Source organism: Natrix helvetica, assembly GCF_964273705.1.
Source record: "Natrix helvetica genome assembly, chromosome: 1".
NCBI classification, from domain to species: Eukaryota; Metazoa; Chordata; class Lepidosauria; order Squamata; family Natricidae; genus Natrix; species Natrix helvetica.
In genome coordinates, this window is record NC_138548.1 from 343,080,177 (window position 1) to 343,108,116 (window position 27,940).

The window sequence follows — 27,940 nt, forward strand, 5'->3', positions numbered from 1 at the left end:
ACAATACAATAGCAGAGTTGGAAGGGACCTTGGAGGTCTTCTAGTCCAACCCCCTGCCTAGGAAGGAAACCCTATGTTTCAGACAAATGGCTATCCAACATCTTCTTAAAGACTTCCCGTGTTGGGGCATTCACAACTTCTGGAGGCAAGCTGTTCCACTGATTAATTGTTCTGTCAGGAAATTTCTCCTCAGTTCTAAGTTGCTTCTCTCCTTGATTAGTTTCCACCCATTGCTTCTTGTTCTGCCCTCAGGTGCCTTGGAAAATAGTTTGGCTCCCTCTTCTTTGCGACTTGTTCAGCAAACATTTGAATTTATGGTGATGATGAATGAGAGGTAGTTATATTAGAATACAATAGAGCTGGAAGGGACCTTGGAGGTCTTCTAATCCAGCCCTGTTATGACTGGACTTTGAATTTGCAGCTATTGCAGCATCCCATGGTCACATGATTGTGGTTTATAAGTAAATGGGGAAGCCAGCAGGAAATCTCAACTCAGTCACATAAGGTCCTTGCTTAACAAAAAATGTAGTCCTCATTTAATAACAGCAGCCAGGATGCCAGAGCTGCTGTCACAAAGTATTGTAGTCACCCCATTTTTGACAACATTGCTTAATTACAGTTTCCAGGCCCGATTAGCATATCTAAATGAAGTCTACCCGTGAATTCATCACAATGAATTTGGTAATGCAGCAGATGTGAATAAGAGATATTAACAAGGAAGAATATTCTCCTATTTGGCTTAATGCAAGTGTAGTCTCAAAACCTATAAACATGGAGGCAGCTTACATGGAGCCCAAAACAGCTTTTAAAAAAACTACTGATCCTTAGGGATAATCCAAGAGAAAAGCTGGAATTGTGGACCAGTTTCTGGCTAGACTTATTGGTTCATTGTCGTGATTTTTAACTATGGTTTGATGAACAAGCTATGGAAGTGATAGTGGACCTTTTTGGCACCAAATGCCCAAACTGGAACAGGCGTGCATGTAGGCGCCGGGCAGCTGGTCTTCGGGTTTCCGGCACGTGCATGTGTACCGGCCAGCTGGTCTTCGCGCATGCCAGAACAACAGAAGACTAACTGTCCACCGTGTGCATGCCTGTTTTTTGGCTGTTTTTGAGGGCACTTTGGGGGCTGTTTTTTGGACCGTTTTCTGGTGCTCCAGCTCCCAGGGAGACCAGTTGGCTGGCGCGCATGTGCATGCTGGAAACCAGAAGAGCAGCTGGCCATGGCATGCGTGCCCACAGGGAGGGCACTGCGTGCCACCTCTGGCATGCGTGCCATAGGTTCGCCATCACAGAGCTGTAGTATCCTAATTTATACTATACACTGATCTACCAAGCATGATTTACAACCACAGTGATTGGCTGCATACATCAGCTAAGACAAAATTAAACGACTTTGTTTAGCAGGGTATTAAAACTCAAACTGGGTAAGTCGCAAGTTTAATATAGTATTTCATGATTCAGTATCGGAAGACAGCTTGTTACAGCTATGTTTTTTGGGGGGGGGGTGTTGTTATTTTCCTGTATGTGCTTTGCGTTATTATTTGTACCCCTGGAATTATTTTTATTACTTGATTAAACCACGATGAATTAAAACTCTGTTATATTTATCTCCCTCCCCCCCAACTCCAGATGATCTTGTTCATATTTCATCTTTCTTTTCTATTCCTGCTAATGCCTATTCAAAACATTCATGCCCTCTAAAATAAAGGCTGCGTTGGTGGGATTTCAGAAGTCCCGTCAAACGTTTCCTTTTTGGAGAAAGTTTCTTAGCTTCCAACAATTATAGCCTGTCATGACTGAATCAATATGGATTCTAATGAGTATGCTCTCAAATGGATGGTTTGCACTGGAAGAAATGATGATAATCCATGCACAGAAGAAATAAAATTGAAGTTCCGGTCATGAACAATTATGTAGCTTTGGTTTTCAGTGTCATCTAATCCTTCCTAAGAAACCCATTAAGATGCTTTCCCTTGAAAACTTGTGAATGTGGATAGACTGATGGATTGGACTTAAGGGACAAAGAATGCAAACATTACTAAGAGGCCAATCTGGATAGCATTAAACATAATAGATCCTAACAGATTAATGGGGGTTTCTAAAATGCTTCCTTGTTCAGTTGAAAGGAGTGACGTCTGCAATTCTCTATTTTCCTACATAAGGAGGTCTCTCCCTCTCCCCCGGAGCCTTTTTCAGTATCACAGCTGGGGGGGGGGGGCAGAGACACACACACATACACATTGTTCCTTAGCAAAATAGAAAGCAAGCAAGCCACTTGATAGGGCATAAATTTTACTTTAAATAAAATTACACAGCATAAGCCGGTCATACAAACTTCCACACACCCCCACGCACGCACGCACGCGCACACACACACACACAAACAAACATGAACAGAGTTGCTGTATGGCTGCCTCAAACCGGCAAGTTCTCATTACAGCCAAAAGTCCAGCAAATTTGTTTAGAGTGGCAGAAACTGCTCCCCACCTGCCTGTCCCCTTTCCCGCCCACCCAAAAGGCATGGAAAGAAGGGGGGGAGAGGGGGGGCAACTGCTGGAAAAACAGAAGGAAAAAAAAAACACCTAGTCCCCTCTTTTGCCACTTTTGCTAGTGCAAATGATTGGAAGAGTAGAAGAACAACACGCGCGGCAGGAATGATTGTGCAGAGGGGTATTGAGTAGGTGGGGGTGGAAGGAGCCTCCTGCCCCCACATCTCTTTTTCTCCTGGGAGTGTTGGACAGCACCAGCACGGTGCCAGTTTCTCCATTGGATTTTGCAATGAGGCAAGGTGGCGCATCTCTGCTTAGGAGGAGCTTAGAAAGAGGCGGATGGCTGCCATCTTGCTTGCCTGTGTGTGTGTGTGTGTGTGTGTGTGTGTCCTCTGTTGCAAAGGAGGGACAAATAGCATGCCTTGTCAGTTATGGGTGATAGTGAGAAGCCCTGTGGGGCACCAGAGTTCTTCTTTAAACAAGCCATTTATTGTCATCTATAGCCTTGCGGGAAAGCAGTGTGGGAAGTTCTCTCTCAAAGGCAGTGAGAGGCGCCTGGGGGTGGGTGGGAGCCTCTCTACACTAATAGCTCTACATCCCACCTATATTCCTCTTCGCCCCCTCCCCTCAAAGAAAGATTAAAAGGAGCAAAGCTGTTTCCCTCCCACACCTCTCTCTCTTTCTCTCTCTCTCCCTCCCTCTCCCTCCATCTCCCCCCCCCCCTCTCTCTGCTTCTAGACCAGCCTTCCAGCAGCTGAGCATAACTACATCACCAGGGATCCAACAAGCCAGGATAAAAGTGCAAAGTTGCAGATTACTTCCGGCATGCAATGCTCCCAGGGAAGAGGGGCATGCTTGGGGAGATGGCAGCTTGATAGATCAGATAGGGTGGGATTCAGAATGCTAAAATCGGGGGGTGGGGGGAACCTGGGACTGAGACATGAACCCCTGAAGTGGGGAGATTAAAAGGGCAGAAAATCTGGGATTTGCACCTATAGTGGAGGGGGAAAATCAACACTGCAGATGGATGAGGCCAAAAACCACTATGGAATCCATGCCTCCGCTTGCAACTTTTTCTAGTGCCTGGGAACCAGCACCTCCCCCCCAACCTTCTTCTGAAGGCCGGGACTTAAAGGGGCGGCGGGAGAAGGAGCAGGTCAGAGGCTGATGCTTCGGTGATGCTTAAAGGAGTGGGGCTGAGCCATCCGCCGCTGCTCCCTTTCCTCCAGCTCATCACTGTTGAGGCTGGAAGCATCAGACAGGCCCAGCAGGTGCTCAACCGAGTCAAACTTCTGCAAGTCGGAGGCGATGGTCTGGAAGCTGAGGACCGAGAGCGTGTCGGACGAGGTGACAGGCTCAGGAGGTAGCACCATCCCGCCGTACAGTATGGCCGGGCTGGCTTCAGCACCAACTGGGGAAGCGCGCCGTCCGACCAAGCGTTGGAGCCGCCGCGCGTGGATCTGCTCGCTGATCTGCTCCAGGTTGCGCAGGGCTACGGAATAACGCATCTTGGCCTGGGCGACCTGCTGCTCCAGGGATGTCACCCTGGCCTTGTGCTCCTAAAATGCAAGTGATACCAGGCAAGAAAATCTACCGTGAGGGTTAATATTGCATCCATCGTATTTCACCGAGGACAAGCTCTCTGCCTTAGCAACACTATCGCTGAGGAAGATCGGAGACTGATATAGACATCCATTGAAGTGCACTCTTCGGTCACCTTCCATACTGAGTGAGTACTGTATTTTTCAGAGTATAAGACACATTTTTTCCCCGCTAAAAGAGGGTGAAAATTTGGGTGCATCTTATACACCAACTATTAGCCTGGCCCAACCCTCCAGCCCCCACCCTTTGCCCTCTGCCTCCCAGCAATTTGCCTCCTTGCAGCAAACAGAGAACAGCCTGTTTCAGTTTCAGCACAGCCTGATTACCACAAGCAGCTGATTGTCAGTTGGATTGACCTCCCGACCACCAGCTGTTTCTGGCTGCAGGGATTGCCATTGCCTATTGCTGCCTCCGTGCGCCCCATTTTCGGCCTCCGCATCCCATTTTTGGCCTCCGTGCGTCCCATTTTCGGCCCATTCTGATCCCCGCTACCTGGAACGGGTAGAAAATAGGGTGCACAGAGGCCAGAAACAGGCGTGCAGAGGCTGAAAACGGGATGCGGAGGCCAAAAACGGGGCATGCAGAGGCGGCTAGGCTATGGCAATTCCTGTAGCCAGAAACAGCTGATCATCGGAGGCCCAACAATCAGTTGCTGTGCTAATCAGGCTGGGCTGAAACTGAAACTGAAATGGGCTGTTTGCTGCAAGGAGGCAGAGGCAGATTTATTTTTCTTATTTTTCTCCCCAAAAGCTAAATGTGTCATACTTTGGAGCATCTTATATTACGAAAAATACAGTAAGTACTTTTTTTTCAAAGTATAAGACACACCCAGGTTTTGAAGAGGCATTTTTTTAAAAAAAAAAATAGGTAGGTAGATAGAGGGATAACGCATCTTGGCCTGGGCGACCTGAGGGAGAAAAAGAGAGAGAAATACAGTAGGTAGGTAGTGAGAGAGAGAGAGTGGTTAGGTAGGTAGGTAGATAAAGGGATAGAGAGAGAGAGAAAAATAGAGAGAGAGAGAAATACGGTAGGTAGGTAGGGAGAGAGAGTGTAGATAGGTAGGTAGGTAGAGAGATAGAGAGAGAAATAGAGAGAGATAGAAAGAAATACAGTAGATAGGTAGGGAGAGAGAGAGAGAGAGAGAGTAGGTAGTTGGTAGGTAGAGGGATAGAGAGAGAAAAATAGAAATACTGTAGATAGGTAGGGGGGAAAGAGAGAGAGTAGGTAGATAGGTATATAGGTATATGGAGAGAGAGAGAGAGAAATACAGTAGGCAGGTAGGGAGAGAGAGAGAGAGGGTAGGTAGGTAGGTAGGTAGATGTTTCCAGGTGTATTTATCCATGTGCTGGAGAAGGAAATAGCTGACAACCAAAGCACCTAAAACTTTGTTTCTGCTGGGACAGCACTTGATCAATGTAATTCTCATCAACCACTCTAACTAAACAGCTTTCCGAAAGGGGAAAAAAAAGTTTTTGCACTCTGCAAACCTCCCCAAAACAGCCCGTTTTTCGCAAAAATGGGCCCTTTTTTTAAAAGGCATGAATAGCCTTGGGGAGGGCTTGCAGAGTGCTCTTGCGGAGGGTGGGGGCCCCAAAAACAAGCAATAAAACAGCCTGTCTTTTGTGAAAATGGGCTTTTGTCAAAAAAAATTGCACACATAGCCTTATGGAGGATTATAGAGTGCTGCTGGGGGCTGGGGGGAGGCAAAAACGGCCCATTTATTGCTCATTTCTTCCGTCCCAGCCGCTCTCTGAAAGCCTCCATAAGGGTATGCACGGCCATTTTGGTGAAGGGGCGGGGCTTCAGGAGGCAAAAAATGCTGTATTCGGTGTATAAGACGCACCCAGATTTTCAGCCTCTTTTTAGAGGAAAAAAGGTGCGTTTTATACTCCGAAAAATACGGTAGTTAAAACTTTGTGGTTTAAGTTTTCATTAGGTAGAAAAGATGGATGAGAAGAGACAAAATCCAAATTAAAAAGAGGATGGGAGTTTGCAGCCCAAAGGTTGTGCATTTAGACTTGTGTATAACCAGCTGAGAATAAGATCCACTATTCCAAGCTCAATTCCTTGTTTCCACCTAGAATTCCAAATCCTCTCCTGGAATCCCATTTGAAAAATCTGAATTCTAAGTTAGTACAGGTAGTCCTCGATTTACAACAGTTCACTTAGTGACCGTTCAAAGTTACAACAGCCCTGAAAAAAAGTAACTTTGTGACCATTTTTTCACACTTATGACTGTTGCAGCATCCCCGTGGTCACGTGATTCATATTCAGATGCTTGACAACCGTCTCACACTTATGACGGTCGCAGTGTCCTGGGGTCTGACAAGCAAATTCAACGAGGAAACCAGATTTACTTCACCACTGAGTTACTAATTGGTTTATTTAACAAACATGGCAAGAAAAGTCATAAAATGGGCCAAAACAAATTTCTCACGTGGCAACATAAATTGTGGGCTCAATTGTGGCCGTGTGGTGAGGACTACTTGAATGCCAGGTGTGTTTATGTCAATGTGTAGTCCTCGACCTATGACCACAATTGAGCCTAAAATTTATGTTGCTAAGTGAAACATTTGTTAGATGAGTTTTGCCCCATTTTACCACCTTTCTTTTTTTTTAATTGAAAAAGTTTTATACAAATTTTCCCCCTTTTTACCCCCCCCCGCCATATAATGTAAATCACATACAAATACTGTACCCCCTCCCCTCCCCCCATCTTAAAATAGATTTCTCTTTCAAATATTGTACCCCCTCACCGCCCAACAATTATAATATAAGTTTCTCTTAAAGTAACAATAGCCCATTAACCCCATCTTCTAAATTAATTAAACATATATAAATCATAATATAGGTTTCTCTTAAAGTAGCAATATCTCATTAATCCCATCTTCTAGATTAATTATGCATATATATTACCCCACCCTCCACCCTAACCCTCCCCCACCTCCCAATCAAACCCACCCCCCTGACTTCCGCTATACACCACTCTAACAATTCCAAGCATCCCATGTATTATTTACTCTGATCATCTGTCAATCTAAACATACTTACCTAAAGGCTACATAGTACTTCCTAGTCTGATATTTATTCTGTATGTAATCAATCCATTTTACCCATTCCTGTGTATAGTTCTCCTGCTTCTGACCTTTTAGGAAAGCTGAAATTTTTGCCATTTCGGCGAACCCCGCCACTTTCTGAATCCATTGATCGATTGTCGGTAAAAAATCTTTTTTCCAGTGTTGCGCAATCAACAACCTAGCTGCTGTAACCATATACAAAACCACCATTTTACCACCTTTCTTGTCACAGTTGCTAAGTGAATCTTGCATCCCTGTTGATTTTGCTTGCAGGTGGCAAAAGCTGATCTCAGGACACTGCAAGCATCATAAACAAGGAGTGGTTGCCAAGCATCCAAATTTTGATCACCCGACCAAGGGGATGCTGCAAATGCCGTTATGTGTGAAACACAGTGATAAGTCCCTTTTTTCCAGTGCCGTTGTAACTTTGAATGGTCTCTAAATGAGAAAGTTGCAAGTCAAGGACTACCTGTACTTCCAAGGAAACTACATGGGTGTCTTCATGTGGGCACCAAAAGTTGAACTTGACTCAGAAGGAGGCTTTATTTTATCCTCCAAGATAACCCAAATGCTTAACTTGAATTGGAAGAGTCATGATAGACAATGTTCTTGAACCTCCAATCTGTGCCTAAAGGTAAAGGTTCCCCTCACACATATGTGCTAGTCGTTCCCAACTCTAGGGGGCGGTGCTCATCTCCGTTTCAAAGCCAAAGAGCCAGCGCTGTCCAAAGACGTCTCTGTGGTCACGTGGCCGGCATGACTAAATGCCGAAGGTGCACAGAACGCTGTTACCTTCCCACCAAAGGTGGTCCCTATTTTTCTATTTGCATTTTTTACATGTTTTCGAACTGCTAGGTTGGCAGAAGCTGGGACAAGTAACGGGAGCTCACTCTATACTAGGGATTCAAACCGCTGACCTTTCTAATCAACAAGCTCAGCGTCTTAGCCACTGAGCCACCGCGTCCCTTCTGTGCCTAGCGTTTCATAATTTCATGTTCTAGGAGTGGAATACAGCTCTCACTAGGAAATGAGGAAGCTACCTCTCTAGCTTAGTCTCAGGACAGATGGGGAACAATTACAGGTAGTTCTTGAGTTATGACCACAACTGAGCCCAGTTTATGTTGAGACATTTGTTAAGTGAACCTTGTCCCATTTTATGATCTTCCTTGCCAAAGTTGTTAAGAAATGAATCACATGACCATGAGGCTGCTTGAAAAGTCAGAATTGTGGGAAACAGCTGTAAGTCACTTTTTTTAGGAGACATTGTAACTTTGAATGGTCACTAAATGAACTCTTGTAAGTCAAGGACTACCTGTATAGACTCGGCTTTGCAAAGATCAACATCTGCTCCCCCCCCTCCCACAATCTTTTTTTTACATAGGCAAGGGACTTAGGGCAGGGTCAAAGGTCAGCCTCACCTCCAGGATTTGGTTGAACTGAGCCTTCAGCTCAAAGTAGGGCTTGCTCTTCAGAATGACTCGCTTGAGGGATTTCTGGAGCGACTGCACCTTTGCCTCAGCCTGCTGGCAGAGCTGGGTGACCCGTTGGTGCTCCCGTTCGCTGCGCAGGCGCTCTTCCTCGGCCTCGTTCACCTGAAGGGCAGAGGAGTCACGAGTTACTGAACGGATACTGGAACCAGCCTTGCTGCCTGGAAGCCATCTTTTGCATTGGGCCTTCAGGCCTGCCACGTTTTCTGCTGTGGGAAAATGGGAGGGGGGGGGATTGTATGGAGTATGGGAGATATAGAGTCTAAATAACATCCCTTTCCCAGAGAGTCAAGGACGTCTTGCCCTGCACCTGGCCTGGTGTGAATGGGAAGCATCTCCAGTTGGGACGGTGCCTGATTGGACCATGCGATGGTCCTGTGGGTACTGGGCAGGAACTTGAACTTTCTTTTGGATGGGAGAAACCTGGAAGCTTTCAGATTCGGGTTTTCCCAGATGTGCCAATATGACATCTCTAATAAAATGGAACTTTGAGGAACTTCAAGCCTCTGTGGTCTTTTTTTTTCCATTGGGGGTGTTACTTGAAACCCTGACATTAACCCGAATCTCTTTTAAAACTCAACCAGCTCCCCCAAATTCCAAGGTGCTGTCCGGGGTCCTGAGCCCCAAGCGTGACATCCTCTACTCTCCAACTTTATGGTGACTGCTGCTTTCCAACACTACAGAACGGTGGTGGGGTCCGGGCGGTACGGCTCGGTACGGGCGTACCAGGAACAGCGGCCACCGTACCAGAACAGTGGCTCGTTTGGCCCACCCGCCCGCCTGCGTTCCTTACTGCTTTTTGATGCAAAAGTGCCAATTGTGCATGCGCGCATAGTGTGTGGCACGTGCGGGACCTCCACTGAGCAGCTGAGTGTCACTGGGTGGTGGCATGCAGATGCATGTGCAATGCGTGTGCCTGATGAGCACGCCCGGACCCGTCGCAGCGTACCAGTTGCAACGGGATCCGGAACCCACCACTGCTACAGAAGCTACACCTGTGGAGTGCTCCAGAGCAACATTTCCCTCTCTGGAACCCTCCTGATCATCCAGGACTCTTCTGGAGTCAATCAAGTTGGGAAGGTCAGTCCAATTCCATCCTAGAAGAAGGACTTCACCTTGGAGGTGGCATGGTTCAGCATCTCCTGCCAGGTGGGATCCAGCCTGTTCTTGTCAGCCATCACTCCCTGCTCAGCCACAAAGACCATTTCCCGGGCTGCGTTGTGCATGCTAACGGCTCGTTCGTACCTGAGGGCAGCCTTCTGAGTCTCTTGCTGGGCCTGCCAGAAAGCAGGAAAAATGGAATTAGAAATATTGGTTAAACAACTACTATTAAACCAGTCTGCATACAACTGAGAAAAGCAATCGGTCCCTTTGGGTCCCTCCCCTCTCCTCTTGAGGGAAATCTATCCTATTTTTTCTCATTTCTGTCAGATTTGATCTAGAACAGTGATGGCTAACCTTTGTGTCGTCACATGCTGAAAGCGCGTGTGCGCACGGCAATGCACGCGTGACACCCCCCCATGCTGCCCCCACCCATGTGACCCCTCCCATGCATGCATGCGTGAACTCCCCCCTTGCGTCCTGTTTTTGGCCTAGTAGGCCTCCCTGCAGCCTCCTGGGAGCAAAAACGGGTCGCGGAGGGGCCTCACTGCCCCCCCCACCCAGTTTTGGGCCTAGTAGGGCTCCCTGCAGCCTCCTGGGAGCAAAAACGGGTTGCGGAGGGGCCTCTCTGCCCCCCCACCCCGTTTTGGGCCTAGTAGGGCTCCCTGCAGCCTCCTGGGAGCAAAAACGGGTCGCGGAGGGGCCTCACTGCCCCCCCACCCCGTTTTGGGCCTAGTTGGGCTCCCTGCAGCCTCCTGGGAGCAAAATTGGGTTGCGGAGGGGCCTCACTGCCCCCCCACCCCGTTTTGGGCCTAGATGGGCTCCCTGCAGCCTCCAGGGAGCAAAAACGGGTCACGGAGGGGTCTCACTGCCCCCCCACCCCGTTTTGGGCCTAGTTGGGCTCCCTGCAGCCTCCTGGGAGCAAAACCAGGCCGCAGGGGCCACCCCCCCATGTGAGTGCGCCCCCACGCATGCATGCACCCTCGCACATGCATCTCCTGCATGTGCCCTGACCTACACATGCGCGTCAGAGACTTGAAAATCAGCTGACCGGCGGTAGGCAGGCACGCACACATGCGTGGTGGAGCTGAGCTGGGCCGACAGCTCATGTGCCCGCAGAGAGGGCTCTGTGTGCCACCTGTGGCATGTGTACCATATGTTTGCCATCACAGATCTAGAGTGTGAATCTTTATTAGGCATTTTAGATCTGTCTGAAACAAACGAGATCAATGAGGCATCTCTGTCATTTTGGGCTGCGCACCAAAAAGAGCATTGCACGCCAAAACAACTAGATACAAGGACAGTTTTTCCCCCATAACATCTCTCTGCTAAGCGACTAATTCCCACAATGCTGTTTTATGCCCTGGGATGTCAAACCCCCTAGTAGGGCTGTATTACTATTATTCTTCTCATCTTCCCTATTATCTATTTCCTTAGCTTCTTATGACTATAACTTTGTTGTTTGTTTCTTATGATTTATGTTGTTTTTATTTCGTGTCCTGTGATGACTTATATTAATTGCTTATTTAGTATCTTATGACTTATGTTGCATGTTATGATTTATGGTGATTGTATTTTATGATTACTTTTACGATTTATGACTTGTTGCTTGTATGTACCCTGAAAGCTTATGCACTAGAGACAAATTCCTTGTGTGTCCAATCACACTAGGAAAGGGGAAGGGAAGGGAAGAGAAGGGAGGGAAGGGAAGGGAAAAAGGAAAGGAAAGGAAACAAAAGGAAAGGAACTCCATTCCATTCTATTCTATACTATTTCAGACTGTAGGAAGGGGGTGGCATATTAGTTGGCTTTGATTTCTGAAGAAGAGCAGTCCTAAGTACTTAAAACCAAAGGATTGAGAAAAGAGGCCAAATTAAAAACCAGCCTCCCAAAATGGAGGGTTCAGTATGTATGTATGCCTATCATCTCACAACATTTTAAAAGCTGAATTGCTAAGTTTGAGTCAGCGCTTCCTGATATCATGGTAGCAAATACTGAAACACTGAAGCCAGCTTGTATTTTAACCGTGCTTTTCTAGAGTTGTCGTAGATGTCAAAACTTGTAGAAAAGCCCAAGAATGTAAGGCTGCGGTAGGCCAGCTCAAAGCTCAGAGCCTGTCAAAAAGAGTTTTCAGCTCAATCAGTTTGACAGGACTGATATCTGATCAGTGATCCTGTTTTTCCTTAGACTCATATCGGCCTTTGATCTTACCATACATGAAGAGAGAACGAAGTGATTGGAAAGAGATTTTGAAGAGTTTTGGAAAAGCAATGGCTCTCTCAACCAAACACAGTACTGCAGTCTAACCACTGAACCACCACAGCTTTTATTCACGAAAGGCCACGGCCATGGTCACTATTATTGTTCTTCCTGTTAACTAAGTTGTCTTTAATGTAAGATACAGATGACAGGTCAACAAGTTGCAAATAGATTTAGTAGTTTAAAATTTTTGGGAGGGCTTCTTTTGCAAGGGGTGGGAATTAATGTTGTAGTAATATATTAGCATTCAACTGGAGGGAAAAATACGTGTGTAATGTGGGGGTTTTTTTTTAATGCTTTGATTGTTTTCTGTTTTTCTTTTTTGCCTCCTTGGATTTTTTGTTTTGTTTTGTGTTTTAACTTTGTTTTTCATAAAATAAAAACATATAGGAAAAAAAAAAAGCCACGGCCTGCGTACCTCCCTGGCCAAGCGCCTGGCTTCATAATAAGGGCGTGCTTTCTCAATGCAGTTCCCCAGTTGGGAGCCCTGGGTATTCAGCTTCCTAGCAGATTCAGACAAGATCCGGCGGTACGTAGTGCGGGCCTCCTGTAAGACCAAAGGCATACACTGTGTCAGCATCTTTAATAAACATTCCCCTCCCCTACAATTCTTGCCACACTTATTACTCTTATTCAGACATTGCCTTTCTAGCCTGCCTTTGTCCTTAATGAGGTTCTTCTGTGTAAATTGGATGCTCGAGGGCAGCTCAGGCAAATACCACACGGTCAACATCTGGACCAGTGACAGAGGCCCTGATGGTGCCAATCTATCCCAGGTGTTAGAGGCATATTATCAGCAGTAGAAAAGTCTTAAAAAGTCATAGGACAAGAGCAACTGTCTCCTGCAAACTCCACTCCCCTTTCGCTCCTCTTTTATTTCCCCTGGGAGGGGACATTCAGCGTCCACCTGTGGCCTTACTCCCAAGTCGATCCCTGTTCTTTAGCTGTTCCCTTCATCTGGCAACTCTGCGCATGCGCATACTGGGAACAGGCTCCAGCTGTTCATCTGCCTCACTGATGTTTGAAGGCAGCTGATAACTGGCCTATGGCTCTGGCCCCCTCTCTGCCTCCGACACAGAGCCCTCATCAGAGCCTTCCCCAGACTCCACGACTGGCCCATGTTCCTCCCCAACCCTCCTCACTGTCCGAATCTGCTGCCAGCTCTGCTGGCCACTGGCGGGCCACAACACTGGGTTCAAACAAAAATCCTGTCCATCGCTAGCCTTAACAAGAAATAATCTGATATTACTGGCAGTTCTTGGGGAGATGACCTTCTCTATGTCATGTCAAGCAGGCTGACACAGCTTGCAAAGGATGCCACAGAATTGGCTCCACAGTTTAAACTAGGCCAAAGTATTAACTGATCTGACTTACTTGGGGTAAAAAAAAAAAACCCTTTAAATTTTTGACTTGGCAGAACTAATCAAACGACTTTTTAAAAAACAATCCTCCCAAACTGAGTGCCTCCTATATATATATATATTGTCACAGTTGATGGGAATTTTGGGAATAGTAATCCTAACATGCAGATGAATTCTGAGAGGAGCCTTTTCCATTTAGAAAAAAATAAAATCTTCTGATGTTGAAACTGCAGAGGCCACAATTTTAGGATTTGCATTCCGAATTAATATTGATACAACTATTTTAGCCCTTGTTTTTTTTATAAAAAAAAAACCCAAAACCCCCTTCAACAACTCTTCTTCCTTTGTGCTGTCTAAAATGTGCAATCTGCCACTGAATTTTAGAAAGGCAGTCGCGTGTGTGTGTGTGTGGTGTGTGTAAAACCAGTGTAAGCTTGGGTCAGTCCTGGGACAAGAGGGGATAGCCAATGCTGGGAAGACTCAAGAGTTGGTCAGCTTCAGCACTTCATCGCAGCCTGATTCAGCACGAGCAGCTGATTGCCCTCGCGATGACCACCAATCAACTGTTCCAGGCTGCGGGCATCGCCACAGAACTCCCCCCTCCCTGCACGTCACGTTTTTGGCCTCCACACGCCCTTTTTTGGCTTCTGTGCATTGCATTTCAGCCAGTTCCAGGCAGAGGGGATCACCGCCGATCTCCATTGCCTGGAACCGGCTGAAAATGCGACGCATGGAGGCTAAAAACGGGGCTGGCAGAGAGCAAGAACACGACATGTGGAGGCCGAAAATGCAATGCGCACAGGCGGCGATGTGCTGTGGCGATCCCTGCAGCCTGGAATGGGTCTAAAATGGGGCATGGAGAGGCTAAAAATGTAACAGAGTCCGAAAACGGCCGAAGGGTGGGGACAGGCAGGTGGGCGGGGCTTCGGCAACATTCTGTGTATAAAATGCAACGCAATTTTCACCCACTTTTTTTGGGGGGGGGAGAGTGCGTCTTATACTCCAAAAAGTACGTTAAGTTGCAGATCCTCCAAGAGACAAACTTGCTTGCAACTCAATGTAGAGTCCAAATGTGGAGTTTCGGTTTTACGCTAACCAGGTGAGACTTCCTTCCTCAACCTCACTAGTCTTCTGGTGACAGGGGATTGTCTTAATTGGCTGATCTCCTGGCCTGAAGCCCACTATGCTGTCTCTTCTCTGACACGGAGTATGAGTTCGAACTGCAATCTTCCTGGCTGGAAGATCCTCCCTTCTTTTCCCTCGCTTCCGTCAAAACTTCAAACGCTCACTAAGCGATCGATCATGAATCAAGGCATATCTGTATGCCAGGGTTCAACCCATTTCCACTTCCTTGCCTCAGTGAGGGTGCATTCCCCTGCCTACAATAGGAAGAAAAATCTTGAGCCCACAGCCCCCCTTCCCCTCCCTCGGTGTTTCAAGGAATGTTGATTCTGTTGCCGTACATCCAGCTGCAATTCCACTCGATTGATCTCTTCGTTGGCTTGATTGAGATGTTCCAGCTCTTCCTGTGGGCAGAAAATAAGAGAGCAAGGCTTAAGAGAAGGCACCGAACTAACCACAGCACACAACTGTCCTTTGATCTAGCATGGCCACCAGGTGGGAATTCTAGGACTTGTAATCCCAGCACATCCAGAGGGATGAAATTCGCGTTTCAACGTGGCCTAGTTCCTACTTGACTTCTGAACAGGTACGAACATACATGCATGGGCATGTATTCATTCAAGCATTCAGAACATTGGGGGGGGGGGGAATCCTTTATTGAATGCAGAATAAACAATGGAAAATTAAGAGCCCTGGTGAGAATGCAGCATTGCAGGCTAACTCTGCATACTGCCAGGAGTTCGATCCTGACCGGCACAAGGTTGACTCAGCCTTCCATCCTTCTGTGTTTGGGAAAAGGAGGATCCAGATTATTGGGTGCAATATGCTGAGGGCCGTAAAGCACTGTGGAGCGGTATATAAATCTAAGGTGCTATTGCTACACCTTGTTTTGTTTGCCAGATTTTAGTCTGTTAAACCAAAAAACATGGCTTTCAAAATAAAGTTAATTTTTCTATTTGTATGAAGGGGATTGAGAAGATTTAGGAATCTAAGGAGTATTGATGATGAGGGACAGTACAATTATTTTCACCCTTTTGGGGGAAAGGAAAAAGGAGAGCTCCCAGAGACAAACCTTTCTCATTTTCTTCCTAAATGCCTGCAAAATAATCCAAAAAAAGATCATGGCTCCTGTGGTCCTTCAGGAGGCAGGAAGACTAAGTTTCAGCTCCCCTTACACAGATGGAGCCAGTTTTTGAAGGCCATCAGTCACTAAATGGCAGCAAAGACTTTTCTGTCTCCCTTTACTGCCACCTAGTGGCTCCCTAGATTTTTGCAACCAGGTTTTAGGACCCAAATATCAGGTCTGCAGCCATTTTTTCTTTTGGATCTTTGGCTGGCCACACTTTCTATTATTCTGCTATGCATTTTCTATTGTGGGGAAATTGGAGGGAGGATGGTAAGGAGTTACATACTATGTAGCCATAACAAAATTCTTTCTAGAAAGCCAAGGCCATCCTTTGTCTCTGCACCTCTGCACCTGACCGGAATTGGATGGGTGGAACTGCCAGCATGGCAGTGGGAGATTGGACCATGTGATGGACTTGTGGGTGTGGGGGCAAGATCTTGAACTTTCAACTAGGTAAGGAAAACCAGGAAGCTTTCAGATTCGTGTTTTCCCAGATGTGCCAACATGGCTCTCTTAATAAATTGGAGCTTTGGGGAATCTTTTGCCTCAGACTCTGATTTACTTTTGGATGCTATTTGGAACCCTAACACCAAACTTCCTAAGTGTGTGGTCAGGGAGCAGGGCCACAAGAGAAGGAATTTAGCAAGCCCTCACCTGAATGCGAGGGTCAAGCTCTTCCTCCTCTTCCTCATTTTCTTTCTTCTTGGCATCGCCACTACCATCACACATGGCCTCTGGCCCAGGCACCCGCTGCTCCTCGCTGCCTTCTGAGGGGGTCTGTAGTTGCCCCGGAGGCGTTTGTCGCCCATCCCCCATGTTCATGCCCAGCACTAAGCGCTGGTCAGAGTCCTCCATGCCTGCCTTCCTGTGCCTCTCTGCGGGCTCTGCTCTCCCTCGGTGGGCAGGCTGCCCGAGTCACAAAAACCCAGGCACCATATGCAGGCCAGGCCTGCCCACTGGGAATTGGCATGGGGTTTCTGAGTTCATCCAGATGCCTTTGGCAGGCGCGGCAAAGGAGGAGAAGAGGCAAAAGTTACGGCATCAATCCGGGAAGCAGGAGGCGACTTCTGGTGATGTCAGCCGAGTTGGAATCCTTTCGAAAAGTAAACTGCTGCAATGCAAGATCTTTCCCCACAGAGAGAGAGAGGGGAGGGGGATACAGGCAGGGACGTTCCCAAAGGTTCTCCCTTGCAGAGGGGGTGGAGAAAGTTCCCTGTTAGGCGTATCCTCCACCCCCCCCTCCTCTACTCCATTCTCTTACGGTCCTCTCTTGATGGTAAGCTCCAGCAGCACAACCTAGTGAACTGAAACAGCCAAGTGGGAGGCAAGAGAAAAAAACAGAAAATGCATTTAAAAACTACAAATTTAGTTAAGGGGCAACAGACAACTACAGCTCTGTTTCAGGAGCTGCAAACTAAAGTTGTGTTCTTCGCCACGAAGACATATCCCAAGTCTTTTCTTGTTCTCTACCGTGCCTTTTAAGTTTTAGAAAGGCAACTGTGCAGCCTCTTGCAGGAAGCTGGGGCACTTTGGAGACCAAGAGCTTCACTGTGGGATAAGCGTTTATGAACAGCAGCGTTTTCATGAGACGCACACACAGCTTTTACAGCTTTTATGAGTGTGCTGTCTTCCTATCACAGTACACTCATACGGATTTTGCAACTCTTCAACCTGCACCAGACAATGTTTTGCATTCCACTTCTGTCTAGCTGTAATTCTCTCAATTCCTTCTCAATTCCTTCCCCGCCCTCAAAAGCTACGTATACAAATCTATGCATACATACATATATACACCCATGCTATTTCCTATAGGGGGGGTGTTTCTCAGCAACATTATGCACAATGCAGAACTAATCAGCCAAATAAATTAGGGCATGAGAGAAGACCAAAGGAACATGACTAAATTTAGTTTATACCAACACTACGGTACTCACGATGTCTCTCCGTCCTTGCAAACCACTTTAGCTCCACCCCATCCATACACCATTTCATATATTATTCTTATTTACTTAGGTATATTTATATTTTCATTTCCGGATGGTTCAAAGTTGCAATGGTGTTGAATGGTACAAAGTTTTGGCCATCACAGAACCCTTGCAGTCACATGATTGTGATCCTTGACAAACGGCTCACACTTACGATGGTTCTAACGCCCTGCAGTCACATGATCTCCATTTGCAACCTTCCCCGCGGGCTTCCCACAAGCAAAGTCAATGGGGAAGACAGCAGTAAATTGCTCTGATTAATCCCCACCCACCCCGCAGTCTTCCTGTGCTCCCACACAACCTGCACTAGGCTTCCCAAGCCCTCCTCCAATTCAAACTTGGCCTGTGTCGGTGACCCCCAGCCTCCCACACATTGCCTGGGACTCCCACTCTTTCCTGTTTAATGACCTGATCTGCACGTCTTGGGGCTATAAATGGGACTGCAATTGCCATTGCAATCTGAGGACCACCTGAATAAAATGTTGGTCTTAACTGAACGTTTCTTTTCAGGGGAAGAGAGGGAGTGGTCACGTGCGGGTATTCTCAAAGCCTGATTGGTCCAAAGACTGAGAGTAAACTTCTTAAATACTTCTGCCTCCTATTCCTGCCCAGTTTCCTCGAAGGCGAACAACAGAACTGGAACAAAAACACAACAACACAAACCCCGGGAATCACCCGGCCTCTCCTTGGCCCCAACAACCTAACCGGGGCGGGGCATGACCACTCCCTCTCTTCCTCTGAAAAGAAACGTTCAGGTAAGACCAAAGTTCTTTTTCCAGTGGAAGAGAGGGAGTGGTCACGTGCGGGACATACCCAAGCTCAGTCCCAAGGGAGGGAACAATATAACCACAGTTACGGCCCAAGGGGAGTATCCGCCACCACCCTCTGTACGACCCTCCGACCAAAGGAAGCAGCCGCCAAAGCGAACGAATCCAAATGATAATGACGGATGAACGGGGTTGGAGAAGCCCAAGTGGCGGCCCGGCAAATGTCTTCGAAGGGAGCTCTAGTGGCCCATGCCGCTGTGCTCGTGGCGCTCCGAGTAGAGTGGGCCATTATCCCCGATGGAATGGGGCACCCCGCCGCCGCATATGCCTCCCCGATGGTCTGCAGTAGCCAACGGCCAATGGTAGCCGAGGATACCCTAGCCCCCAAAGTCCTAGGTTGGAAGGAGATAAACAAAGCCTCCGATCTACGAACTTCTGCAGTCCATCGGAGGTAAATACGCAAAGCCCGATGAACATCTAAACGGTGCCAGAGCCATTCCCTATCATTAAACGGCCCCGGACAAAAGTCGGGCAGGACGACCTCCTGCGCTCGGTGAAAGGGAGTGTTCACTTTTGGGAGGAAGGTAGGGTCGAGTTGAAGAACCACCCTATCCTGATGAAAATGGCAAAAATCCTTCTTGGATAACAGAGCGCCCAGCTCCGAAATACGCCGAGCTGAGGTAATTGCCACCACAAAGACCACTTTAAGGGACAAGAATCTCAGATGAACTGACCAGAGAGGTTCGAACGGAGGCCCCGTCAAAGCCCTGAGGACCAGGGGCAAGTCCCATGTAGGAAACCTATGAATAGGGGGAGGCCGGAGATTAGCCGCCCCCTTAAGAAAGCGCTTGATCAGGGGAACGTGAGAAAGGGAGAAAGAGCCTATACCCCCAGTACCGAAGAAAGAGCTGCCACCTGACGACGCAAGGTGTTGTGCGCCAACCCATCGTCTAGTCCTTTCTGCAAGAAATCCAAGATGGTGGGGACACTGGCCCTAGCCGGGGAAATCTGACGCGGGGCGTACCACCTAACAAAAGCAGCTCAGGTTGAGTTGTAAACCCGGGTCGTCGACGGCCGCCTGGAGGCCTCGATGGTACTGATGACTTCAAAGGACAGGTTGGCTGCCCTTAGTAGCCTCTGTTCAAGAGCCAGGCAGTCAGATGGAGCCACTGGGGCTCTCGGTGAACCAGGACCCCCTGGCGCAAGACCACTTCCACCCGCAGAATCCTCCACGGGGGGACTACCGACAGCTGGACCAGGTCTGCAAACCAAGCCTCCTGGGCCAAAAGGGGGCCACTACTATGACCAGAGCCTTCTCCACTACCACCTTCCTGAGTGTCCCCGGGATGAGGGGAATGGGAGGAAAGGCGTAGAGTAGGCCCGCCGGCCACTTGCACCTGAGGGCATCCATGCCCTCCGCCGTCCGTGACTGAAAACGAGTGAAGAATCAGGGCAGTTGCGCATTCATGGGGAAAGCGAAGAGGTCTATCAGAGGGGTGCCAAACCTCCGACAGATCTCCCGGAAAACAGTCGGATGGAGCTGCCATTCGCCGTTGTCCAGGGTTGCTCGACTCAACCAGTCCGCCTGGTGATTGGAGAGTCCTGAGATGTGTTCCGACACCAAGGACAACAGGTGCCTCTCCACCCAGGCACCCAGTCTCAGAGCCTCTAGCCAGAGGGCCCGAGAGTGAGTCCCCCCATGACGATTGATGTGTGCCTTGGTGGCCACGTTGTCTGTCAGGAGAAGCACGTGCCGGCCCTCTACGGAGGTCCGGAAGCATTGGAGGGCGAGACGGGCAGCCTTCAGCTCCAGCCAATTTATATTGTGCCGGAGATCCGAAGTCGTCCATCTGCCCTGTGCCAAGCGAGAGCCCACCAGGGCCCCCAAACCGAACAGGCTCGCATCCATGGTAACTGTCACCCTGTCCGGCTCCCAGAAGGAGCAGCCCCGCTGAATATCCGGTGAGGTCCACCACGTGAGGGAGGCCGGTGAGGTCCACCACGTGAGGGAGGCCCAGGAGACGCAGGGTTCTGAGTGAGTTGCTCATCCGCCCCCTCTGGAACGGAATGAGCTCCCACTGAAGAGGGCGGAGGTGAAGCCGGGCCCACGGGACTATCCCTATGCAAGACACCATCTTGCCCAATAACTATGACAACGTGAAGCCTGAAACGAACCGATCTCTGTGTACCTTTCCTGCCATCTGTTATAGACTGATCCGCCGGTCCCGAGACAGACGGACCACCCCTGCCACGGAGTCTCCAGGTGAAGGATGCATGTAGTGGGGGAAACCTGGCTCTTGGACAAATTTATTGAGAACCCCAGAGCCTGGAGACTCCGAATGGTAAAGTGAAGATCCTTGACCGCCTGAGGAAGGGATCCCACCTGAACTAACACATCGTCCGGATAGCATTGGAGCTCACAAGGATGGATCGGAGGTGGGCCGCCAGTGCTGCAGCACCTTCGTGAACGCGCGGGGGACAGAAGCCAACCAGAACGGGAGAGCCCTGTACTGATAATGGCAGTCCCCATGTGAGAACCTCAGGTACCTGTGATGAGCTGGGAAAATTGGAATATGAAGGTAAGCCTCTGTCAGGTCTACCGAGGCCAGGAAGTCCCCTTTCCGAATGCCTTGCAGGATGGATTTGAGTGATGACATTTTGAATCGCCTGTACACCAGGAACCGGTTCAAGTGCTTGAGGTCCAGAATTGCTCTCCAGCCCCCCGAACTTTTCGGGACCACAAACAGGTTGGAGTAGTGGCCCAGACCCCGTTCCGGCCGGGGAACTATCTCCACCGCCTGAATGTCGAGGAGGTGTTTGATCACCTGATCCATCAGGCGGCGGCGCTCCGGGCTCCGAGACAGAGGGAACAACCTGAAAAGATTTGGGGGGATGGAGAGAAACTCTAACCTGAGACCCTGACGAACGGTGGATCTGACCCAAGTATCCAACGTGATCTTGTCCCATTGATCCGCATAGAGGGATAGGCAGCCTCCTATGGGACGACTCAGGTTCGAGTCATTTCCCTCTGCGGTACGGCCGACCGCCACCCCCTCGAAAGGGCCGCCGGGACTGATGGTGGAACCTATCCTGGTCCTGATAGGCCGGCCGAGAAAACTGCCTGTCGGATCTGAAAGAAGAGAAACGTTGCTGATTATCAGACTCAGGAGCCCTATAAGATTGCCTATGGTAAGGATGGGCCCGAGTCTCGGGCTTCTTGGCAATAGATGGAAGCACCTTCTTTTTATCCTTATTCTCCTATCAAAATGGGCTCGAGTGCCTCACCAAAGAGGTTAGCGCCCTTGAACAGGGCAGCTGCCAGGTTCCACTTGGCTTTGTTATCCATCTGCCAGTTACAAAGCCATATGAGACGGCAGGAAGTAACGGAAGTGGCTAAGGCACTGGACGCAAACTTAACCGTGTCCAGAGACACATCAGCGGAAAATTGGGATGCCGCAATAATCTTAGTCAGGTCCTGGTGTAACCGTTCATCCTGGATCGGGATACGATCGTGCAGTTGGCGAAGCCACATGACCGTAGCATGGTTGAAATACGATGCCGCCGCCGCGGATTTTATGGCCCAGGCCGTGGCATTGAAATTTGTACGCAAGGTAAGCTCTGCGCGCTTATCCTTGGGTTTCACTTATCTGCCGTGTCCCCGGACACTACAGGGGAGGAGGAGACCAGAGTAGCAACCGGGGTGTCAATAGGGGGCAATTGAATGGCCTGGGCAAAGGGCTGTTCCACGTTATAGAAGCGGCGGTCATTACTGCCGGGGTTAGAAAAGTTGGAGGGACGGGCCCATTGGTTGGTCAAGACCTCCATGAACAACGGCGGAGCCAGGATCTCCTCCTTGTTTGTGGCCGTGTTTGAAAACATGGCCATGTCTGGGTCCCTAGGTGGGGGCACCGTGGTATCCCCTGTCCCCACCTTGGTGGTTTTCCTCGCTTTGTTCAGAAGGACTTTGAACATAGCTGGAGGAAAGAGGCCCGAGGAAGAAGGAGGATCGGGAGGGACCGCCTCCTCGTCCTCCAAAAACCCCATATCCTGGAGATTTTCCTCCCCCAAGGCTGAGGCCTCACTAACCATGGATGGAGAGGACTATACTGGTGACGACCCGAACTGCCTTGATACCTCGAGGAGTGGGAGCTCCTATCCCGCTGGGCAATGCCGCGTGAGATGGCTGCAGAAATAAGTCTTTTGACACTTTCGGGAAGGTGTTCCAAATCCTCCATATCCCTATGTGGGGAGCCAGGGGTCTGAGGCGCCAATCTGCGTGAGCCACAGTGCCCCCTGGAGGTCCCTTCCAAGGGGTCCTCCTGGGCCCTCCTAGCCAATCCCGGGGAGATTGAAGGAGAAGGGGAGGGGGACCCCCTCCGCCCGTAATAACCACGGGACCTGTCCGGGGTAGCTGAAGGAGAAGAGGGACTGAAGCCCCGAGGAGAAGACTGCTCTGAAGGAGGCCTGATAGGAGACCTGGACCTGTTGGCAGGAGCTGGCCTTGCAGACCTGGCCTGCCTTTCAACCCTTGCGAAGGTCCTTTCCAGGGCCCTATGCCTCCTGGCCTCATCCCTTGTGGAGGATCTAGAGGGGCGCTGCGTTGCCACAGGTCTTACTGGGGGATCCCCGGGTCGAGACCCCTGTCCCAAGCCCTCTTCCCCCGTCACCGGGCCTTCAGCCTGGCCCTGGGGGATCTCTGCACCCTCCTCCATAGCCCCACTCACGTGTCCTGGAGCGTGGAAGAAGAAGGCACAGGCCTCTGTAGGCCCCACCGGAACCTGGGCCTGGACTGGCACGGGAGGATGATCAGCTGAAAAGGCCTCAGCCCAGGCCTCCACAGCTGCAAGCAGGCCGATGCAGGCCTCGCGCATGTGGCGCAGTCAAAATGGCCGCCGGCTTCGCGCAAAACCTAAAGGGGCCGAAATCGTTCCACGCGGCCTCTACTGCTAAGAAAAACGGCTGCACGGTGCACAGGGCCTTGCGGCTAACCAGCGCGCACTCCCCCCTCGCGCTCTGGTCTCGCTAGAATAAAAAGACAAGCCGAGTCGTGTGGCAGCCACCGAATCAAGCGGCGGCCGCTCCGGCGGCTCGAGAGAGCCTCGTGGTGCCGACGCTTTTGTCCTGCTCCGAAGAGCGACACCGCACCCGCAGCTGGAGTGGAGCTGTCACCCCCGCACACCCGGGGATAGGGCTAAGGCTCCGCGCCCACAGGGGGAAGTATAGATGCCCCACGGGGCCCTCCCCCACCGCCCGAGGCAGAAGGACTGTCCCTTGGGCCGCAGCTGCAATTTAAATTTTAAGGTAAATTTAAAATGCCCAATTTAGCCAAATTCGAGACCAGATTGAATAGAAAGGGAAAAGGAAAAGTCTAACCTACCACTACCTAGAAGCAAAAATTCTCAACAGTGCTTGGACCAAGAGACTGAGAGGAAACTGGGCAGCTATAGGAGGCAGAAATTTGAGAATACCCGCACGTGACCACTCCCTCTCTTCCACTGGAAAATTAATTATTTTACACCAAAGCCCAAATGACGCCTTTTGCAGTTTACACTTCTTGCCTCTTTTTCAGGATCTCAAAAACTCCCTTCCAAATGTTATTCACTGCCACCACTTGTCTACTTCCAATCAAAATTCCACCAACCACCTTCTAAGACTCTTGTACATTTGCATTCCCTCTTGTTATCTTTTCTTTTGTGTAGGGCAGTGGTGTCCAAACTTGGGAACTTTAAGACTTGTGGACTTCAACTCCCAGAATTCCCCAGCCAGCCATGTTGAAGTCCACAAGTCTTAAAGTTCCCAAGTTTGGACACCACTGGTGTAGGGGGAAAGTATTACTCCAATGATCAGGCATTGAAATGGTCTTCACATACCCCTGAACAAGTTACAGCCATCCCATTTGCAAACCATGTTTTAATACCTCTGCAGCCATATCATGTTTACAGATTTTATGCATGATTGACAGCTAAAAATTTGGACACTAATAGCGATACCATTTGTTTCAATTCAGCTCTTCAACATAACACTATTGTCCCATATACATCTCCAAAATACCCCTTCCAGCATACCCTCTCTTTAGTTTCATCGTGAATCCCTTTTATCATTTTAATTACGATTTAGGTGAAGCTCCTTCTTTAGTCTTCTTCACTCACCGCCAAAACATTTTTTTAAATTTCTAACAAGTTCACTCTGAATTTCTCTGCCTTTTAAAAATCTTAACCATTTTTTGTTTTTTAAAACATTCTTTGCAGTTATCTTCTCTCTTTACAGGTTACACAGTGTTTCCCCTTTCTGCATTTTTGCAGCAGTCAATCTCTTACAAGCATTATTTCTCAACTATAACCTCTTTTACTTCATCATTCCATTAAATGCCCTTTTCCATTAGCATAACTCCTGATACTTCTACAGTATTACATAATTCTTTTCACTCTGTTCCAAGAACTTTCCTATTTCCTTACGTCAACTTTCCATTTCTTTTGCTGAGTGATTATTATATCTTGTAATGCTTTTTTCATACATATTTTATATTTTCCTCTTCTTGTGGTCATTCTGGTTATAACATTTTCTTTCTTTCATCCTTCTCTGTCTACTTTTTTCACACATAATAAAAATTACCTGTCCCTTATTCAAAATTCCTTTCTTGCATTGTTCACCGATTCTCTCAGCTTTCCAACATAATCAAATCAATCATGCTTTAAGTTTACCTATTCATTGCCATGTGTCGATCTCAACAAACATGAGTAAATCACGTATTTGATATTTTTCCAAACGAGATATTCATCAATTACAATTCTCACTCATCCTTAGTGTCTAAATGACTCAATCGTTTTTCTCAATTCTCACTCATCCATTACTGTCACCTATTAAATAATTCCTTTCATTACATTCCTTCAGAATGTTGCATAATATTTCCTAAATTTGGAAAACTGGTTCCTTATTATCATTTATTGGAGCAGAATATCTAACTATCACTAATCTAAGGATTCTCTACTTTCAAATATCTTGATATCTTGACTACAAGTGACTTTATGGTTGGGTCCATACACTTTTCTTGGCAACAGTAGACATTTGCCTTCTTCTAGGACAAGGGTCCCCAACCTTGGCAACTTTATGACTTCTGGACTTCGACTCCCAGAATTCCACATGCGCTGGCTGAGGAATTCTGGGAGTTGAAACCCACAAGTTGTAAAGTTGCCAAGGTTGGACACCCCTGTTCTAGGATGTTTAGCTTCCCATCTAGCCTTCTATTCCCTGGAGGTCTCCCATCCGTATAACAAACCAAATTTGACCCTGCTTAATTTCTTAACCCAGACAAGATGACCCACAAAGATGACACCAATTCATATTATCGGACCTGTAGTTTTTAGCCAATTCGTTCATAGCAATATACTTCCCCCCACCCCACATTATTCACCACTTTCATTTAGAATGAATGACATCCTTCCTCTTAATTTCATCAACACACATATTTTTTCTTTCCTTCATTTCCTACTCTTTGCCTTTTACTTCACTTAGATTTCTGTTTAGATTGTCTGAATTTGTGTAGGGTTTCCTGCCTGAGCAGGGGGCTGAACTAGAAGACCTCCAAGGTCCCTTCCAACACTGCTATTCTATTCTATTCTGCTCACAATGTTCCTCCATATCCGACCTATGGTCTTCACCGGAGGGCTCAGAAAGATTGAAGTCGGACCCCCATCTCAGCTTTGGACAACTGAGGCTTTCATTTTAAACATTAAGAGTAACATAGAGGAGGAGCAGAGTTGGTTGCCACCCTCAGCTGTATCCCATGCCAACGTGCTGCATTACTTGCTAATGCTTAAAATAGTACTAACCCAAGCATGATCAAAGTTGGTTTTATCCCAAGCACGCACATGCTTTTCTACGCAAGCCAGGACCTCTAATTAATTAATGTTCATCCCACCTTTATTATTGTTATAAATAACTGGAGGCAGTGAACATACCTAATACTCCTTCCTCCTCCTATTTTCCCCCACAACAATAAACTGGTAAAGTGGGTTGGACTGAAACAAGAGTGAATGGCCCAAAGTCACCCAGGTAGACACTGCCTTGAAAAACAACATACTCCCCCCCCTCCCCAATAGTCCACCAATTTAGAAATACATGGATGGAGTGGCACACAAGCAGAGTATTCATGCAAGGCTATCTGCCTATCAATCTAAAACAACATTTAAAAAATTAATAAAGTGCTTTTTAATCTATAGAAACTTATCAGCCTGCCAAGACTCCCTGTTTTCTGTATAATGCCAGCTAGGAATTAAGGACATTTGGAGAGGACCGAAGTGGGAACAGCTGGCTTGTGCCACCCCAAATTCGCTAGGGTTTAAAGTGATGCAGCAGCACCGCCCTTTCTATTTGCACCCCTCTCTCTATGCGGATCCCTAACGGGGGTGGCCCAAGTTTACCCCGTGAGCTTTCCAATTAAAGCAAAGACTTAGATCCGAGGATCGCATCGAAAACTCTCACTTTTTCCCGGTCTGCGCTCTTTCTGCGTTGATTCCGGCAGCATTCCCAACCCGAAGCGGCCCCAACCAAACGTGCGCGGGGCGGGGAGGGGGGGGGGAGAGAAGAGGGGGGGAGGGGCAGGATGTTTTATTTACCTTCAAGCTTCAATTGCACCCGCTCCAACCACCGGCCTAAGCGGAAACGGAAGTGATGCGTCCCAGAGAAGCCAACCCTTCCATTTCCCGAATCTTTTAAACGTACAGTATGGCGGCTACCTGCGGTCTGGACGGCAGGTGAATGGATAGTACACCTTCGGCAATTTTCCCCTCCCCCCCTCCCAACAACCAGGAGAAAATGCAGGGATGTTCGGGTTAGAATATATGTGCTCCTCTTCCCTTCACAACAATTTGCTGGTTTGGGTTTCATCTTCGATTTTTCAATCCCCTAAAAAAAGAATTGATGGTTTGCAGAGGGAAACGCCATGTTGTGTTACGGAAAAGTCGAGCACGGTGCATAGATAAACGCTCAAAGATCTACTGCCGTTTTTGCCCGTTGGCCTTGGTGTCTTTGAATGAAGCTGCAGATGTTTCCCCCCCCCCTTTTTTTTTTCCCCCTGGGAGGCTACACTCCATGTAAGTCAAGGGTTAGATTGTCACTTGAATGTATAAAACAATATGTCCCGAAAATGCTTTTTCCAAAAGGCAACTGGACTTTTTTCTTTGAAAACCTTCCGCTTCTCATCCAAGAAGCTTCTTCAGTTCCCAACTGGATGTGCAAATAAAAGAACATGACAACAGGAGCTAAAATGCAAAAGATTTTTTTTTACAATAGGGCCTGAATTTAAAACAAAGAGAACCATGGAAAAAGGTTATTTATTTGTATTGCCTCCTATTTTGTTAGAAAACACATCTTTGGGGCTTGCAAATGATACAACGTCTGTAAGAAAAACTTAATACTGAATAAGGATTCCTCTCATTTTTGACTATATTGTATTTTAGGGCAAAGTACCAATAGTTTGAGAGGTTTTAAATGTTTTTGTAAGAAGGCAGCAGCAAGTCACTTTTATCACCTGGGCAATCTGCAGGATTTGAGTTCAACTAG

At 48.1% G+C, this 27,940-nt stretch overlaps 1 protein-coding gene across 2 annotated transcripts; it reads right to left on the minus strand.

Moving 5' to 3' along the window:
* Positions 1–2,278: 2,278 nt before the first annotated feature.
* SH3BP5L (SH3 binding domain protein 5 like) lies at positions 2,279–27,105 on the minus strand. 2 transcript variants are annotated; one of them, XM_081947633.1, is made up of 7 exons: positions 26,995–27,105; positions 16,282–16,931; positions 14,843–14,905; positions 12,437–12,565; positions 9,774–9,935; positions 8,590–8,763; positions 2,279–4,051 (listed from the first exon to the last, which is right to left on the minus strand). In XM_081947633.1, exons 2-7 carry the CDS (start codon positions 16,480–16,482, stop codon positions 3,650–3,652), a joined length of 1,131 nt encoding a protein of 376 aa, XP_081803759.1. In that variant the 5' UTR covers positions 16,483–16,931; positions 26,995–27,105; the 3' UTR covers positions 2,279–3,649. The 2 variants fall into 2 exon arrangements, with proteins under 2 accessions (XP_081803759.1, XP_081803760.1); XM_081947634.1 differs by lacking the exon at positions 26,995–27,105 and adding an exon at positions 26,861–26,979.
* Positions 27,106–27,940: the final 835 nt, after the last annotated feature.